The 20,627-nt window shown below is 39.9% G+C and overlaps 1 protein-coding gene across 1 annotated transcript; it reads right to left on the reverse strand.

Annotated features, from left to right (window-relative positions):
- Window positions 1–1,901: 1,901 nt before the first annotated feature.
- Window positions 1,902–17,843, reverse strand: ppm1j (protein phosphatase, Mg2+/Mn2+ dependent, 1J). Its single transcript, XM_034870205.1, has 10 exons — window positions 17,581–17,843; window positions 9,893–10,007; window positions 7,806–8,135; window positions 6,630–6,742; window positions 5,959–6,043; window positions 5,358–5,476; window positions 4,860–4,923; window positions 4,427–4,534; window positions 3,392–3,543; window positions 1,902–2,486 (listed from the first exon to the last, which is right to left on the reverse strand). The coding sequence occupies exons 1-10, from the start codon at window positions 17,841–17,843 to the stop codon at window positions 2,339–2,341; spliced, it is 1,497 nt and encodes a 498-aa protein (XP_034726096.1). The 3' UTR covers window positions 1,902–2,338.
- Window positions 17,844–20,627: the final 2,784 nt, after the last annotated feature.

Genomic DNA, 20,627 nt, shown 5'->3' on the forward strand with positions numbered 1-20,627 from the left:
CATTCATTTAACACAGGAAGTAAAGCAATGCAGACTCAACTGATTCTGTTAGAGTCCAGTGCTGAAAAGGTCCATTCCTTTGTTTTTACTTTCCACATGCATCTTTAACGTACAAACATGAATCTAATGATTTTTTTGTTGTTGTTGATCTTTTATGTATTGATATTTTTTTTAAACAGATTTCCATCCTTATGCCATAAGGGGATCTCTTTGGTTTCCTTACATTCTTTAATGCAATCCCCTTTAAAATATATGATTGTGAAACTGCGGGAAGCTTTTGTTGTTGTTTTTTTTTTACAAAAGGGAGACACATTCAGGGTACGACATGAAAATGAACAATCCATTCAAAAGATTGAATAGTGGTCCAGCCTCAAACATGAATAAATGACTACAAGGTTTAATTCTCACTGGCAACCGTCACAAACAGCAGGTCCGGGAGAAAGTGTGTCTTCTGTTCTAATGTCACTGGAAATCTTTTGTTACATGACTGAGACCAACCAAATGGTATGGGATCCTGGGTTGGGTTGAAGTGTCGTGGATGGGACTACTTCCAGTCTGGGCAACCTGTTCTCACTCCCAACTCGTAAAATACTGATGCTTGGTCAGTGGCTCTCAGCGTCAGATACCGACGCAAAAATCAGCCTTTATAGAAGGTTTACAGGCAAACGCTGTTCGTCTTTGACTGGTCAGGACTGGTTTTCCAAGATGGCGCCTGCCTGTATACCAAAGGGTACTGTCTTCATCTTTTTAACCCTCCTGTTTTGACCTCTTTAAAAATTGTCTATATCTGAAATATGGGTTTCTTTTTAACCAAATTACCAAAAAAAAATGGATCGGATTCCATGCAACGCTCTTTGCAAATACAACTGATCACTTTCATTGATCATTGACTAAACTCATCTGTTCGTTCCTCTGATCTTATCTATTAGTCAAAATATTTATAATTTCTGCTTTTTTAACTCAAATATCAGGTATAATTCAATATAAATGAAGGTTATTGTCCATGAATTCCAAAAAGTACTGTAAAACTAGTGGTAGTGAGGGGGAGTTAGTGAACACTTTAAAAAAAGCCTAAAAAAGGGATGAAAATGACAATCTTTTGTCCGTTTTTGACTCGGGAGGACAAGACAAGGGTTAATAAACTGTCTGTCACTTCCAAAGTTCTCAGTGCTTCGGTTTACATGTAGGGACCCTCATTATACTACCGTGGAAGTGTGGTGCTAATTTGAGCCTTGTTAGTGGTGTAGAAATAGTGATTTCTTTTTACTTTTGCATGCCCCGACAACTAGCATTGTAAGCTAATTAAGGGTTTGAAACTGGTCACATCCGATCAGCATGAAAGTATATCCCAAAACATATCTCGACTCTGTACCCATGTGTTAATAACCCTTAAGTTCATTTTGCGCTGGAATTGTCCTTTAAGGAGGTTGGCTGGGGCGGTGGATGGGTCGAACGACACAGAAATTTTACCCAGGAGAACAAGTTTCATGTCCCGTTAACGTGGCACCGATATGTACATTTTGTAACCCCTCCCACGATCTTTTCCTGAACCTAACTGTCCCATTTTGTGCTGTATGTCTGTTAAAAGAACGTCCCGACGCAAACAGTCAAAAAGTGACGCCATAGTCCCGAACAAGCGCGTCTAAATAGGACGCCAAAGGGCTAGATGCTAAAGGAGACTTCTTGCGTCAGTAACAACGCAGTCTCACATTCCCAGACCTTCCTCCACAGCGCTGCGGAGGAGGGTCTGGCTAGTCCACCCAACATTCCGGCATGGGAGAGAAACATGCTCGGTTTTTTTGGCCTTTCTTTAAACTAATCCCAATCATCATGGGTTGCACTAAGCACCGGGCAGAGCCACAGCGCCACTGCAAAATAGCCTGGGAAAGGAACTTGTTTTGGTGGAACAGAAAACTCTGATTGGACAGATCGTCTAGCTAGCTGTCTGGATTTACCCTGCAGAGATCTGAGGAGCAGTTAACCAGTTAAAAAAATTCTAGCACAAAGAACGCGGAAGGTGACGGACATCCGACCAAAAAGAGTGAAATGCTGGCAGAATTTCAGGCAGCAACAGAGCAATCCTGGAAGTGGAACGTCGCGGATATAGACTACTGACAATGCCAAAGACACCTGACCAAGCGTCGCTTTTCGAAGCGCTGGGAGTGAGAATGTGTTGGCCTGGGTTGATGAAGGTGCGGCTCAAACCCGAGTCTTCTCCGATGACAAAGGTGTTTTCTTCTCCCGCTGCCCCGTCCGTTCAGGGGTTAAGGAGCTTGGAGGGACCGTGGGAAGGACCCTGACGCTTGATCCCTGTAATAGCGGTCGCTGCAACACCTTGTCATGTCTCTGACTCCTGCCCCGCCAGTGGGATGACAAACACAGTGATGTCATCGCCTGAACCCAGTCTTTCATTGGGTAGCCGCCAGCCGCGCTCTTTCAGCACGCCCCGGGACCTCATCAGCAGGTCCTGGGCTGCCAGAGTGTACCTGTGTGACACAAAGAGGGCAGAAAAACAGTCATTACATTAGTGAGATACACTGTAATTTAAGACTTTTACAAACACACGTACAAAATACAGATTTTTATTCAATCACGTAAGCATAGCAGACAAAATACAGCTTTCTTTCTGTACAGTGGTCACAAAAAAATAGATTTCAGTGCGTTCACTTTCTGACTCAGTTGGGTAGCACTTCATTTTACCCTTATGTACCACTGATAAGCAGTATGCATTCATTTGATAAATGGCTTATATGCTACAATGTAACTGTAAGCAGATATAATTTCTTTTCTTTTTTGTTGTGATGTACAGTAGTTATCAACAACTTTGCCTTCTCAATATAAAACAGTTGACATTATATAAAACGTAGTGTTATAGGAGAAGCTATAACTGTTGAAAAATAGTGTGCATTAACACACTCTTAAAATGTCTTTATATCTGCTTAAAATTAGGTCTAAATGACAAAACGGTAGGCCAAGTTAAACTAAAGTGTTCCAGCTGAAGCCATAATTTAACCTATACTACAGTATATATATATTTACTGTATACACTTAGTTACTATAATTATGAGCATAACTCTGCAGAAGTCCTTAGTATTTGTCACCACCTTTTGGACATACTGAGTACTAAAACCAAAAATATGTACTGTATGTTAGGTTACTGCCCCTATTAGTGCCACATGACCAAAAAGGCTGGCGTGGCTGCTCACTGCTTCTATGTAAGCCAATAGGATGGGCTCGAGGTCCCCCCCATCCTTCAGCTTCACTACTTTACACTGAATTTATAAAACTGTAGCTTTGAAAATGTAGTTCAATGTCCAACATGTTCACACATCACCTGAAAAAACATATAGACAGAACAGAAAAGCCTAATGTAAAAATTTATTTGGCATACCTCATGGGATCAGATGGATCACAGCAGGATAAGTAAGCTGACACAGCATCCGCCACTTCCCTGTCTGTTGTTACGTCCCACAATCCATCTGTGCCCATGACCAAGACATCGTCTGGGCCGTGTTTGTTTTCATCCACGTTATAAACCTTCACCTGTGACAGAAAGATCATGTTTTATTAATCATGCTGTCACGACTTATAAAACTATTATGCATAAAGATTGTCTATCAAGAGAGGTGGAAAGTATTTTTAACACCATGAAATAAATTAAAAGAGCTGTACTGCAAGATACTAAAAAAAGGATGTGTGCACTTGTATATTCTTAGCAAAAGCTTCAAATGACTGCATGTATTACAGCCCTGTGCACATTATACATTTTAATACGTTGAAGAAGGTATTTGATCTTGAAAACAAAGATATAGCAAGATATTTACAGGCCAGGGATGAATATGTAAAAGAGCTAAAAAAATATATAAATACAAATTCCACCAATGGCTTCACAGTGAACCATGTTCTGGTGGGTGTACATGATCAGAACAATTTAAGAATCATCTCAAAATTGTGTCAGGGCTGACAAATTAATTTAGTCTGAAGTGAGTATGACACAGCCTGATAAAGCCTGTGGTTAAAACACAAGCTTCCCAATGCGCTCCAACTTATTTCTGTTTATTTTAAATTGTATTTCAGATAGACAACAGAGGTATTAAGAAGATATCTAAAATTCTACTGAATGCCTGCACTACCTAAAAATCTTGATGGCACAATATATATATAAAAAATATATCACACTCAGTTTCCATGCTTTGTCGATGTGTGTTTCCTTCTTCTTATAATTAGATAAAAGGTAAAACAAATGCTAAAGTGAGGTAATTTCTGTAGTTTCTTTGCACCAAATCTGAGACGGTTATCATGAGACAAAGTGAAGCCTGGGGCTTAAAAGATGTTTAAATGTATCCTAAATGCTCCAATGTGGCTAGAGCGGCGATGCTGAGGCGACTCTTGGGCGGCGCCGACAACCAGCGCTCCTCACACTCACCTCAGGGACGCATGAGAGGAAGGGCTTGATGTAAATGTTGGAGTTGTACACCTTCAGATCATGATCTCCCAACCCACGGGTCACTCCGATTGTCGCCATGACACGTGCCTGTTTATGGACACACACACACACACAAACAATAATCTCGCATTACCAGATCTTTCTCCACAGCATAATGTAGGTTATTTGTTCGGGATGAGATTCCGTTCTAGTAAAATCCATTTAGGAGGGATTATTAAATGAAGACCATGTTCTTTCAGACAATAATGAAAATGTTGCGAATGAATTTCTTGTATATGTAACAATGCCATATCATTTAAATAATCTATACAGACAGACTCAAAGATAGATTGGATCACCAAATAAATTATAGATAATGCTGTAGATAATCTCTGTTTCAAGTACAACGCATTGAGTTTCCTCTGTTTCTTACCTTTTTACCCTCTCCGTATATCAGGGGGAATTTCAGATCATCTTCAACGATCGTCTTATAAGCCCTACACAACAAAAGAACCATCAGCTCTCAGATGTTAGTTACCGAAACACGGAAAATGATTCAACAACAATTTTGATAAACTTCAGCAAGAAGAAATCGAATTGTTTAAGTCATTTTTTAAGGATCAATGCCAACAATTCACTGGTTCTAGCTTTTCTGCTGTTAATGTTTGCTGCTTTTCTTAGAAATTGTTAAATTAATTGTTGGGGTCTCAAACTTGTTCACTAAGTAATTTGAACAAGTCAACTTGAGCTGTAGCTGTCAACTATTTTCCGACATTTTATAGACTAAAGAAATGATCGATTAATCTAGAAAACGATTGGCAGATTAATCTTTAAAAAAAAAATCATTGTTGCCTATATGGTGTCCTGTACAGAGTACACAGAAAAAGGGATTATGTGTCAGACATGATTAAAGAAGGATCTCCAGGTTTACCAGCCCGTCATGGTTTGGTCTCTGTAGAGCATCTTTTTGCCCAGCTCACTGTGCTGGATCCGACGAGGGAACTCAATGTGAGTGAACTCATTACCCAGGAGCTCTGGCCTCAGGAAGCCCTGGAGTGACACAAAATGGGGCAGGTCTCATCAAACTACAGAATGAAAAGCTTTACTTAAGCCTAAATGTCTGTCACGACTATGAAGAAAAGCTATAAGATTGCATGGGTAACAGACAACCTGCAGTACAGTATGCTGTGTAGTGAAGCCACATAACGGCTCCCTGTTTTAGCAGCAAACACCATCCACACACTCTATGACTCAGAACTACAAGCAGCTGCTAAAACAGGCAACCAATGAACGTCAGATTATTTCTTTGTGATACAGTATTTCCTACCCCGTCTTCAGGTTCATTGTGCTCATCTTTACTGTAAGTGAAACCTCGTTTGACTAGTAAAGATCAACTTATATCTACTATATGTGTACTTCCTTTTACAGCTTGCCGTGCACTTACAAGATTATAAAATCCCCTTGTACAAATTCTATCCAATTAGTGTCTGTTGGTAAAATGATCGTATTTGAAACATTGAAGACAAGAATACCAGATACTGTAGCCGCTGCCTCTCTGACTCAGGTGTGAATTCATTTGTCATGGGAATAACTTCATTATTTCGTATGATGATGGCCCTGCAGGGAGAAAGAGGGAGGGGAGACAGGAGTGAGAAGGTTCACACAGACACAACCACATTTGGTTTTATACAAACAGCTCTGAGTAGGTTGGTCGGTAGGAAAAGGCTATGTGATGCTGCAGCATGCAAAGTGAACCCTAGAGGGGCACATGAAGCTATAGACTGAGAGGATTTCCGATGACTATACTGCTAGATTGAATCACACAGATTTGATCCTGTAGTTCAGGCTGGAAACCTGTACATTAATCTATCCTGCTTCCATTACTAATCTGCAGGAACCAATCACAAACTAGCTTATCCACCTGGCGCGCTCTTGGCAGGGTTAACATGATGACGGTAGAGAAGCGGCCGAGTTTGTTTACATTCAACATGACGGCCACCGAACACGTTGATGCCGCTGTCTTTTCTACGGCACCTTTGTTGAAGGACTATCCAATTGCGTAGAGTCATTTGAACTATGCTTGTTGATTATGCCTCTTGTGCAATAGAAAATACAGAGCAGATTCCCCAGACCAAACTCAGTCTTAAAAGATTGAGCTTAGTCTGGTGACAGCCAGACTACCTGTAGTCTGCAGTTCTCTCACCTGCTATCTCCAGCATTGGCCAAGTAGAGTTTCCCCATTAAATAAATGGCAGCTAAGGCACAACACCCACCAGAGATGGCATATGACATTTTTTCCTTTTCAATTAGGTCATCCTGAAATAAAAAGAGAAAAATCTAAGTTAAAAACAAAGGCCCACTCATTATCCTGAATAGCTCATTGCTTTCTCCATAAATATTCATATAAAAAACAAAACAGCAGTGCTGATGGAGAGAGACAAGGACGCTTTGAGGAATACATTACATAGGCTTTGGGTTGTATCAGTGCCTTCTACACCAGACAGTGGGTGCATCAGAGTATCACTTTGAGTTTACTTACTAATTAAATTTGGCCTATTTGCCCAATTTAAAGGAGCACTGTGTAGTAGGGACTGCACTAGTCTATATCCTTCGCATTTCACTTCCGGGATTGCTCCGGTGCTGCAAGAAATTCACCGGATGCATGTATTTTCCATTTCCTTTTGCGTTCTTTTTGTTGTAGTTTTAAATTTTGTGGATTCATGAGTACTATGGTTAACTGCTCCTCAGATCTCTGCAGGATAAATTGAGACAGCTAGCTAGACTATCTGTCCAATCTGAGTTTTTTCTCACACATCTATTTTGAAGCGGGTTAAGCACCACCCATGATGAGAAATGCTAATAAACCAGAGCATGTTTTCCTCCCATCCCCTGAATGCTATGAGGAGCAGCCAGACCCTCCTTCAGTGCGCTTTGGAAGAGAGTCCAGCAAAGCGACTAGTTGGCATTACTCCTCCACAATGACGTTTTGAACTTGACGTCAACTAGTCGCTGATCATGTGGTTCACTAACAATATAGACCTGTAGCACTGTCACTGGCAAAACAAGTCAAAAACCCAGCTCATTTGAAAGCCACGCCTCCTTTGGGACACAAGGAGATGGCGCGAGAGGACAAGGAGAGCTGCTTTGTAGCTTTTTGGATTTTTGCTACTCTAAAGGACGTTTGCAGTCAGCTGTTGGTGTAAAGATGCGCAGGAGCTACGTGCTAATGCTAACTTTACAGGCTGTCAGGATTTGGATCACTGGATTTTCACACAGAGTCCAATGTAAGAAGTACACTTGAATGGCCATTTAAATGGTGTGCACATATAACTACGGACCTCACAGACTGCTTTTATTTTGTTGGTAATCATCCGCTCACCATCTGTGCGAAGGCGGTTTCTATGACTCCCATCACCAGGCTCTCCAAACTGACAACCTTCTCCATGTGAAAGCGTAATGACGAGTCGTTGACAGCATTGGGGTCTTCTGTATCCTGTGCAGCTCCCTTCTTCGTGTCCACCTGGTACGGGCTGCCGTTTTTGGCCAGGCAGATGGGAGGTGCACTGGTGGGGTTCTCCAGCAGGTGGAAGATTTCTCCTAAACGGTCTCTAATGAGACGGTGAAGAAGCTTGGAGGCCATGATGGCGGCGCCAGAACCTGCGTGTCCATCATACACGCCCCAAAAGTGAATAGGGATTCCTGTTCCATCCTGAAAAATTAATAAGTACGTAAAAATGTATACAAAGATAATTAAGACAGCACTCCAATTTAATACTTTTTATTGCCACACAGGCGTTTCTTCAGCGTGTTTCAGGCAATCTCAAAACTTTGAAATTGCCTCAAAACTTTGAGACTGCCTGAGAAGCATTGTCTTTATATTTCCAGTACCAAGTCCTTCAAATTTCAATGTGAGCTGAGCGTGTTAGGTCTTTTTATGAAAATAAAATTGTATTAAATAAATGAAGTAAAAACAGTAGTATTAGTACAAAAATTATGAAAAAGTAAAAATTCCTACGGTTGTGGTTTAAAAACCTCCAATGAGATTACAACGCTGAGCAGAAGGCACAGATTTGTGAGGGTTTACAGGCTCTGGTCCGTGGCTGGGGACATTTTTTAATACTGAAACAGCAAATCTAGATTAGAATATAATGGGAAAGCTGGAAATACATCAACATCTTGTTGCTTTACTTTTTACGATTCATTTGGCATAGTTTAGATCTTAAACCTACAGTCCAAATCCTTTCTGTGATTTTTGTCCTAAAAGGATCTACACAAGTGATGAAAACACATATGCAGACATGTTTACAAGCAGAGTTAGTCTGACGGATGACAGATGAACAGGCACAAAACATCTGCTCACCGCTCTGATGTTACACTAAAGAGGGGGAAGGGTGCAACAAGGGCTGATGCAATTCATTTACACCACATGGAGGACAAGAATGTGTGTGTGCGTGTGTGTGTGTGTGTTAGCTCTCTTTTTGGTCTAACCAACTCCTGATGCTGCTAAGTCCTCCACTACGTTCACCAGCAAGTTGCTAACTAAAGTCTTTTGGCCATTTGGTGCAGATTCAGGTGGTGTACAGTGGGTTGTTAGAGTAAGAGCTGTGCCACTGACCAAAGCAATTAACTTTAAGATTTTAAATTGCTCATTAAATATTTGTCTGGGGGTTTTGTATCTACTAGTGAATCCTACAATTGTTGTCATGTGATTAAAGCTGCTTTAAAAAAATTGTAGTAATGAAAAATCACAATTAAAGAAAAGAGACAAAATTGCTACTGGCACTTTACAGAGAGGAGTTAAGACAAAAACCCAATTTAAAGTAGTAGAATTTAGCCAAAAAACTTATTTTTGAGACTATGAGGTCTCTGCAGTTACATCATTTTTACTACACATCTGAAGGTGAAGATACACACATTCCCAAAAATGCTTATCTTGTATATTTTCAAACCATTGGTACTGGTTTCTGATGCCGTGTAATGACAAAATAAGGAACATTGAGGAATATATTTTTGAGACATTTTGATGGTTGTAAACATGGTGGAAAATTAGAAATTCCACAGGGAATGGAGGTGAATTCATCAATGCCAAATGGGATAAGAAGATACAACTATTGTGTATCATATAACTACAATACATGCAATGATGTGATTATAACTTCAATCCACTAGTGCTTACTATAGTGTATTTATTACAGGAATCTTTGTAAATTATAGTATGGTCTAGACCTACTCTATCTGTAAAGTGTCTTGAGATAACTCTTTTTATGATTTGATACTATAAATAAAATTGGATTGAACTGAATTGTGTTTGAAGCTACACAGCAAGAATTCCAGACATCTTCAGGACTTAGAGTACACTGACGTCAGATTTTAAAACATTATCACTGGATGTTTATTCGGCCAGAAATTTCCTCCATCACTCACTGACTCCTGTTCTCATGTTTGGGACCTTGACCCTTCACTCACCCCATTGTCCTCCAGCAGGGAAGAGTTGCGCTGTTTGCTGCTCGGCTTCTTCACAAACAATTTCTCGCAAGAGGCCTGGTCCTCGTTCAGCATGCTCTTCCCGGCATTGATCACCCTGATGGAGAAAGAAGCACAGAAGAAAGATGAGCCTAGAGTCAGATGATTTATGTAGTGCTTGCTACCTCTAACCACATGAAAATATAATAGCAGCCAGAAATATGGAGAGAGTTGAAGAGGAAAAAATGGGGCAGGATGCTGTCATGTCCAGAGGGAACTTGCAGGAGGGATTAAGTGTTTTTATTATGAGCTGATGTCTAGAGAGGATAATAGCTTTGGAGTAATGTACTGTTTTGTACTCTAGCAACATGGTCTACCCTGGTGTGTGCGGCAGCAGTGTTCACTGGAGGTACCGATGCATAACGGTGGTGAAAAAAACTGAAACTGTGCTACGTAGCTCTATGAAAAACTAATAGATACTGACAGTTTTCCTTTTTACACCTTGAAATCTGTGGATGCTCATTCCATCTCATCACATTTTTATTTTGCCCATATTATGGTTTATCATGTTATGTTCTAGGTCTACAAGTAATGTTTAAAGTGTTAAAAAAGACTGATTAACCTTGTTTGACATGCTAGCTAACGTTAGCTAAAATTAGCTCGTGTTAGCAACATTGCAGTTAGATTTTTGTAGTATGTAGTATGGTTGTTCATGTACACATTCAGCCAGTTGGCACAGCCATGTTTAGTTAGCAGTATTTGATGGCTGCATTCCTAAACTTACAAAATGCAATTCAATGTGGAAGTAAACCAAGTATGACTCAGATTAAATAATGTAACAAAATACATTATAAATTACACTTTTGGGAATGTATTCTGTAACGGAATATGTTTTGAAAATATCTTTCCCTATTATATACAGTTTTTAGGTTAATACTTGTATTGTGTGTTCTTTACGTGCTTTAATGTGAAAAAAATGTTTTTGCATACTACCCACGGCTGCTGCACCTTTTTACCCCCGGTCTGTAGGAGCGCCTGTCTCTTTTAGCCCCTCTCCCATAAAATCCCAGTCTGCTCTGATTGGTATGCTTTTCCATATCTCCGTAGTCTCTGCATCTTTGCTCTGCTCTTCTGTTGCTACCTCTGTACAGAAACCTTTATTGGTGATTTTTTACAGTTTAAAGTCTTGCTATATACTCCGTTGCAGTTAGTCTCCACCTGCAATATAATAGTATATAGTGAGACTTTATATTGTAAAAAATCACCAATAAAGGCATCTTTACCAGATACTACCCAACCACAAATGTTCCAGCAAGAATGTGATCTAAAAGATTGCAGAAATTAACATCTGCCGCCAAGATTACAGCTTTCCCTGGCATTAGCATGTGGCTACATGTGATGAGCAGTGGCTTGTAATGGAATAATGCAGAATAATGCAGCACGTTTTACAGATTTCTGACGTAAATCGCAGATAAAGACATCTGAACCAAATATTACACAACCGGATATGTTCGAGCAGAAATGTGATCTGAAATTTGGGAGAAATTAACAACATTGGCAGCCGAAATAACAGATGTTCCTGGCATTTGCACGTAGCTACATATGGCAGGGTAAGTATCATAAACACTGTAGCGTGCCTGCCCGGAACAGATGACCATATTTGGAAAACCCGCTTGGTATGACATCATACGGTGTTCAGAAAAAGTGGGAAATCTGAGGTTTTGGCTCACAAGGACTTCTTATGAATACACTTACCTCATTATGTGTAACATTATAGATATGACAGAAAATTCAGAAAAACATAATAAGTCTCTTTTACTAGTTTGTATTAAAAAGGAATTAGCAGATTCTTGAAACGTGCTTGAGCTGTGTAATCTAGTAGAGTGAACATGAAATCTGGATCTGGTGCTGAGAGATTACCATTGTGTGGTAATTTGATATATAGTCATTTGGTCAGCTTTACTGAAATTACCACACAATGTTAATCTCTCAGCACCAACAATTAATCCAGATATAATGTTCACTCTGATAGATTACATTGCTCAAGCGTGTTTCAAGAATCTGCTAATTCATTTTTCATCCTTAACTGAAGTGAATTGAAATGAATGGCCGCCCTGGAATAATGGGAAACAATACATCCACAAATCTAAAATACACTAGAATGTTTTGCAAAATGGTGAAGTATTCGCAATCTGTGGGAAATGTGCTACAACATACAAACATCCACTGGCGTGATTTTCTAAGATGCCACATTAGACAGACTGGGGAAGGCTGCAGTATGGACCTCATGCTGGTATATTACATAACATTTTCAGTTTCAATTATAGATAAATGCCACATTAGCTGGATAATACCCCATAATGCCTATACACAATTCCAATAATTCAAGTATTGTCACTAAAATTCACTCTGAAAGTTTTGCAGAGGAGGGATTAGTCATTTATCAGTTACTGCTAGGATCATCAGAGCAAGGGAAAAAAGAGTAGGAGACCAAAATGAAAGAGAGACTGGCAGTGAGAGAGAAAGATGAAAAACTGCAGACAAACAAAGGAGACGAGAGAACTCCAGGGTAAAATTCACATCAAAATGAAACCTTTGACCTCTCACTTTCCAAATTGTTCAGCTGATTACAATCACTGCAGAAAATGGTCGCTGTCTGACCAAAAGCTTTGATATCAGAGAGCAGCAGAAATGAGGCAAATAAAATGGAACTGCTGCCCAAATCTGGATTATAAAAAGCTCTTTCACTGTCTAATCAGCTGAAAGCAGCAGGCCGGCACCACAGTGTCCTGCACTGAACTGCCTGCATTAGAACTAATGACAGGGAACAATTTAAAGTCGCCTGATTGTGGTCTAAACGTTTGGCCAAGGCCAAGTTGGCACAAAAGACAAAGTATCCTTTTTTTTTAAATAATTTGCTTTTATTGGATGCATCAGTCATTGGAGGCCTATACTATGTTAGCCTAGGTGAACAAATGTTACCACAATACTTCTTATACTGTTTTGTCCTAAAATGTCACTCCTCTTACAGAAAGAAAAGTTCACGTTGTGGCCTTTTACATAAGTGAAGTTAATAATGTTGAATAAGAAGTCATAGTGGAATCGTTAGCTTGTTACAATACCCATGGCATGACATTTTTTTTAACATTAATGTGAGTTTCCCCAGTCTGCCTATGGTCCCCCAGTGGCTAGAAATGGCGATCGGTGTAAACCGAGCCCTGGTTATCCTGCTCTGCCTTTGAGAAAATGAAAGCTCAGATGGGCTAATCTGGAACCCCTTTCCTCTACTTTGCCAGCCCAGAGAATTTGGCCCACCCGTGAGAGAGAGAGAAATCATGGCTTTCAAACAAGATAAGTGACAGTTGGTCAAGACCACACTCCCAGCCTCCACCTTGCCCCCCCCCCCCTCCTCCTCCTCAAATCTACAGACTTAGAAATGGCACATCCTAAGGCAAGGCCATTGTTGGACTGGCTCTATGGGCTGTAACTCTGCACCAAGGCTGAATTTTGGAAAAAAGATTTCAGATATGATGTTAGGAGACCACCAAGGTCTACATAAAAGAGACTTCAGATACAGTATTAGGGGACTACTAAGGTCTATATAAAAGCATCCAAAGAGCACCATGTCATGGGACCTTAAAAAATGAGAAGTTCTTGATATAACCATAAATCATTTCACTTTTTTTGAGAACAGACAGAAGGCTAAATAGGAAATTAATGGGCATTTTTCTACGTTTTGCAGTGTAATGAAGTTTCCCCACTCTGACGCTAAAGACTCAACAATTATTCTCTGTTTGGAAAGGAGTCACATGCGCCGAATGAGCTATAATTGAACATAATGTTGGCGGTGTGGGAGGATGTGATTCTAAACCAGGAGCTCAAGCCTTCCTATAATGTAACTTAACTCTTTCATATATCTGTGTTTCGGTCATATGTCTCCACAACTTGTGACTGAGAACCATCTTGGCCATGTTTGGTAAAAGTGTGTTTCAACCCTCCTACTGAGCAGTACATTATGCAAGGAAAGTTTGTAAGAGGAAGTTGGGAGTTTTAGTGTAATCTCGGATTGTGGCTGCTGGACCTTTTTATGGTCATAAATGTGATGAAAATCTTCTCTAAAAAAGAAAAAAAGACAAATTCGGAAGTAACATGGAAAGCTGAGGTTGATTAATGTTGCAATTCACCTCGTGTCTTGCAACTCAAAAAAGGCTGATGCAAGATTTTGTGGTTCAATCAGAGGAAGATCTGTGGCGCATGTAATCCAGTGAATGAAAAGCCTCTGCAATAATCCTTATAGATGTTGGGCTGTTGATCATTTTGTCACAACACAGACACATTTTGGAGTAAAAGAATGGACTGTTTGAGAGGATTTTTAGAAATGTGGATGTCAACATTTCACATGTGAAAAACCTGAATCCCCAGTTGCTGCTAAACTATGCTACATCAGGTGGAGGTCAGCAGCTAAACAAACACAGCAGGCATGTACAAAGTCTCCCTCCGTAGCACGTGAGTATTAGTCCAGTCATAGTGACTTCATTTTCAGTGAATAGTGAATTCCTTTTCAGGGAGAGGAAGTTGTTCGTAATGTTTGCAAGATGCATGGTTGAATGCTGAAATGAATAGTCACACTGACAAATCTGCAATGACATGTACTGCAGTAACTTGAATATTACTATGCAGGTACTGTAATTAAAACAAGCTGCAACTCACCAACTCACCTCCCTTCAGGATGTGGACACAGAAAGTTTGAACGAGGATAAGAGGTGATATGCACATAAAGAGGTAAATAATGATGTTCATTGCATTGAAATGCATGTGAACAGTACCTTGCAGTTATCTACACTTCAACTTTCTATGAGAACAGAAAGATTGGCCCAAAACAGTAAAGTTAAAATAACTTATAATATACTTAGAAACTCTGTGAAGCCGAGGGGAGCTATTAGATTCAACATTACCAACAACGCGTCAACTGTTACACATTGTTTTCACATTATCATTTGATACATTGGTATTATAAAAATATTGATCATAGTAGCTTTGACAAGAGTTTTACCGCACTTTCAATGTAACTTGTGAAAGGAGCTGTTCTGTGTCCAAACCTTTTTCACAGGAAATTATTGTTTAAAAGTCATCCGTCCTCCTATAGCTTATTTTCTATCATTATCCTTATTTTCCTCAGGATCACCGAGAGCTTTGACTGTCCTTTTGTGCCCACCTAACATCTGTTTATTTATGCATTATTAATAATATCACATAATGACACATTATTACACCATACACATGAAGAAATTATATATGAAGTCAGAAAGATGGTGTGCATTATTTAAATATGATCCCATGCCCATCTTGGTTTGAAATAAGAGGAACATAATCTATGAAAACATTTTCTATAATGATTCTTTGCCTCCTAACACTCTCTTTCATGATCTCAGTGCCAGCGCCTGGAAGCTTGCCTCCACATTAAATTGAATCAAATAGCCATTTGACAAAAGCACTTTGAGTGGCTTACAATAAGTGCACTCACCTGTTTATGCATCAAATGCTGTACAGCAGCACCATAGCGTCAATTAGATCCGTTATCTTGAGCACGTGAAGCCTGTGTGGGGCTAAAACTGCAGACAGAATTTAGGTTCCCAAATCCCTTTGAAAATAGACCCTATGTATCTGTCTAAATTTTGAGAAGCTCAACGCTTTTACTAACATAACCTCATTACCATCATAATGAAGTGATATCACAGTGGAGAAGTTGCAGAGAGTCTGAATGTAAGCCAGTTGGCCATCATTGTTCCGACTCATTACAGCACAGGGGGAGTAAACACCAAGACAAACGAGGTGACGCTGATTGATGCTCCAACAGATAAATCCTGCTCTGTTAAGTTACTTTATATAATTTCAGCCGGATTGATCTAAAGTGATGTTGTGCGGTTTAATCCTCTGTGTTTCAGTCAGTCCACGCACATCACAGTTCATTTAACACCTTTTGAGTGCCTAGAAGAGTCTTATCAGAGCCATATCAGCTGTTTGAGTAAATAAACGCTTCAATCAATCCCAAGTAAACATTGTCGTACATTCCTCCAAGCGTACAACCCTTAGAACCTGATAACAGAAGTAATTTGGCGTTAATGCTACACTGAGTAAGTGGACATAGGCCTTATTTTCAATTGGTGATCTTTTCAGTTGCATTCATTTGGGATGGATTTATGTTCATTTTGTCAACTCACAATGGACTTTTAAGGATTTTTACACCCCAGCGCTGACAGCTGATGCATGACCTGATCAGCCGATTAGATTGTGTGTAAACACCACTGCTAATATTGTGATTAGAGTTTCAGCGCCTTAGATCTAAGTAATTTGCAGCAGAATGGGGATGACAGCAATGATAGTGGTGCGCACTCCCACACGCTAACCTCCCCTTTATGTACTATTACAGCATCCTCATTTGACCTCTCTCATTCAGTGTTCTGTCCCCCTGAGACTCTCTGCATGAGTCAGACGTTCTATTCTTCCGTTTCCACTCTGGGTCGAGGACAGGCAGGGGTGGTATAGCCCACAAACTGTACTGTAAAAACGGAGCTATGCAGTCCTTAACAACTACCCCCCCCCCCCCCCCCCCCCCCCCCCCCCCCCCACACACACACACACACACACACACACAGCAAATTCTGGTCAACAGTGTGAATTAAAAAGTGCTGCTTTTTTGCTACTCATGCTCATTGCACCATCTGCATGGAATCAGCTTCAGAATGAACTCGAGTTGAAGGAGTTGGTCTCATTTTATTCTTTTAAAGGCTTTTTAAAGGACCTTGCAGAAAAATATGTTAGGGTTAGTATGTCACTGTATTTAAATTGATTTATGACACAGGTTTTTTATGATGACATTCTTGTTTGAATATGAGTAAAAGTGTGTTTATGTATTTACCTGCTGCTGCCATTTCTAATCTCAAGGAGTTTTTTTATCCTGGTTTAATAAAGGTTTGAATGAATTGCTTTACTGCAGGTGCTTTTACACTCAAATAAACCTGCAGTAAAGAAATGAGCAGGAGGATAGAAGTTCTGCACCTACGTTCACAAAAAAGTGTGACTGGGACTGGTCACTAAACCGTTTTAATTTTTGAAAGACAGAGATGAAACAGCTTAAAGCAATCAAAACAAAACAGGCTCAAATGCTCTTTGGGAAGGAAAAATACAAATAACCTTCCAAAAATTAAGCTCTCGTGGAGGTTGAATTTTCAAGTTATGAAATGTATGTAAGAAAACACACAGACAGGCTTGTTATGCCTATGTAGACATTTCCTGCTTTCACTTTTGTAGTGGCTGACAATCGAGTTAAGGAGGAGCATGCAGGCTAGTCAAATGAACACAAATGTCACACGCATGATAGGGAGCGTTTTGACTAATTATTATGGAGTTATATTCCTATCTTTATTCAAGAACACATTGTTTCAATTTGGGAGCATTTCTCACTAGATTATTACACTCCAAATAGCCTATCATTTCCAGCAGGGGAGGAACACAGAGGTAGAAACTGTTCAACAGCAAAAGGCCATCATGTGGCTGATGCAGTGCTCCCAAAGGTGCTGAGGCTGCAGCAACACGGGCCTGGCTGAACCTCACCAGGACAATATAAAAATCAGAATATTTGGGGTTAAGTGTGTGTCTGTGTGGACATTTCGTCAATCAACGCCACTTACTCTGCGTATCCTGTCCGCCAGGGAAGCCTGCTGTCTCTCTTTAACGTGAGCACCGGCCGTGATGCGTGCTCGGTGGAGTACTGCAGGAGCTCCGGGGTGAGATCCAAGAAATCCGGGCGGCCGTAGGGGAAGCGCGGCGGCAGGCTGTCCGGTCCACAGGTCTGGCCGCCACCTGAGTGATGGTTGTGGTGGTGGTGGTGTCCGTGCGGCATCATCCCTCCCACCAGAGTGGACATTGCGTTTTTAACTTTGCTGATCATCATCAGCGCCGATAGCAAAAGATCCGGACGGGAAATGAAACGCGATGCGATGCTACGGTAGAGAGAGAGAAAACAAACAATACACAGCCCGAGACCAGAAGCATTTCAGGAAGCGAATCCCCCCCTCCTCTCTCTCCTCGGCCCCATGTGACAGCTTTTAGGCAGACACGATGTTTTCCTCATTCAAAGAGAATAAAGCTCTCACCGGCTGCGTACATGCTGTAATCCGACAGATGGCTACAACTCCTGTCAGAAGGCAGGGCTTCACAGGTAGTCGCAGCCTCCCCTGAACGTACCACCAACAACCAGACACATCCCAAAAAACAGCGACAAGAAATATGTGTAGGCTGCTTTAGCCACGAAGATTAACAGATCTTAATGTGAAAGTCAGCCAATGACAAATTTAGAAATATAGGCTATCATTATATGACCATTTATTTGGCCAACTGAAGCCTAAAGTGCACTCAAAATGTAGCCTAGACCTATTTGCTAGTGGTTGGAATTACCAGACGCCTCCCATTATAATATCATCACGATACTTATACTACGATACGATATTATAGCGATATTCTGCGATATATTGCAATTTATAACCTATTTTCCGACTTCTTATTTCCCCAAATTTAAAATGATGTCCCCAAAGGAAACTTTGTCAACATCTGTTTTATCCAAAAAGAAACATTTCTTGGTTTTTCATATCACTTCAATTTTATTGCTGCAAAATGGGATTGTCAAGCAGACAAACTGACCAATACATAATATAATAGATCGATACTGGCTCCTGTGTATATCGATATAGCATTGCCACTTAAAATATTGCGATACTATGCCGTATCAATTTTTTCCCACACTCCTACTATTATCGCTCTATAACACGTAAAACAGACAATCTTTTTTGTTGTGAACATCCAAAAAAGCCACAATTTATACATTTTATAACTATTCACTTTATAAGAGTTTAATAACTATTTTAATAATGTGTCATAGATCTGATCATAAGGCGATGATGAGCCAAATCTTTCTTGAAACGTTGACTGTCAAGTGATTTACAAGGGAGTGTCTCACTTTCTAACAGTCAAGAATAATAAGGGTGAGCCTACATTTACATTTACTCAAGCAGTAGAACTGGAATGTAACTAAGTGCATTCTTGCTTACTTGATGGGTGGTGATGGCGCAGTGACACATGCCTTTGGTGAGCTGGGTTCAATTCCCACTGCGATACATCAACCAATGTGTCCCTGAGCAAGACACTTAACCAGTGGTTCCAGAGGCGTGCAGCCTCTGACATACAGAAGTCGCTAAATGACATGTAATGAAATGTAATACTTAGTGATACAGTAGGCTAGCACAAATTTTGAGAAAAGACTTACTTTATGTGAGTATTACACATTTTATAATATTTCTACTATATTTTTACTCCACTACATTTTAAAGGGAAATATTGTTGGTATTATTGTACACTACAATTATTTAATAACTTTAGTTACTATTTACTTTGCAGATGTAGATTATTAATAGCCTACAAAACACATTATGATTTATTATTATGGGTTAAGCTACCGAGCTTAACCCTAACCGCTAACCCTAACCCTAACCCTTACTTAGAGTATTTCTATTTCATTGTATATTTAACTTAACCAAATGTACTCTCCATGACCACTTAAATATGTACACCTATTCAGTTGAATGTAATCCCAAAATCTGCCACAAGTTCAGCATTTAGGAATATTATGACGTTCATATAGGGAATTTCATACATTTATAAAGGGAAGTAATGAATATTCTTCTTAAGAAAAAACTAGCTGATTACCTCACATGATGACAGATCTCTAAAACATGGTGTCTGGTTTGGGGAGGATTCTTAGGAACTGGACATTATGAACTGACACTTGATTTCAAAACACATTATTTACACATTCACTGTGCAGCAGATATTGAGTAGTACATTAACTAATCACATATTTCTCAACAGTTGTGCATGCACATACGTTTTAGTAGAAAAGGCCCAGTAACCACATTTCACCATACGTTTCAATCAGTAAAACATTATAACAATGCACAGTCAATAAGAGCACAAAGAAGATTGAGTTTTGCATTATCTGAGGTCACAGTCTATCTTTCAGTTGAAGGCTCAGGGGCCTAGGCTGATATGTGATTTAAAGGTCCCATATTGTAAAAAGTGATATTTCCATGCTTCTTTTTTAAATTATAAAGCAGGTTGAGTTGATACTGTAAAAGTATCATTTTCAGAAGCTGTGCCTTCAAACAAGCTGTCAGGACTTTTGTAAGGTTATAATGTCAGAACTAAATGATATATAAGGGAAAGTGCCATTACAGTCATTCCCCGGCTGCAATGATGGTTCAGAGACTGAGACTGAGTTCATAATCGCACACTTTTTTTTAAAATTTTAGTATGTACTGCATCTGCTCTCTCAGATGTACTATTATATTTAGTATGCATACAATTCTGACACACTACTTCTTCCAAACAATGCATCTTGAACTTTGACCCTTTTGCTTAATAAACGATGCAGAAATGATTGTGGGTCAGAAGAACAGCCAGAAAACCATGCTGGCTTTCATAGTGCAAAATCTGAACAGATGCAGTAGGACATCCTGGTATATTTGGCATACTGTATTTTACATACTATATACTGGGACATACTAAATATTTTTTCTGGCGTATTAGGTGGCATAGCCATAGGGAGTTGGGTACCGAGTGTGGATTGGTAGCAGGAGAGATGCCACTTCCCCTCCTGGGCACTGCCAGGTGCCCTTGAGCAAGT

Source organism: Etheostoma cragini, chromosome 4 (genome assembly GCF_013103735.1).
Source record: "Etheostoma cragini isolate CJK2018 chromosome 4, CSU_Ecrag_1.0, whole genome shotgun sequence".
NCBI lineage: Eukaryota > Metazoa > Chordata > Actinopteri > Perciformes > Percidae > Etheostoma > Etheostoma cragini.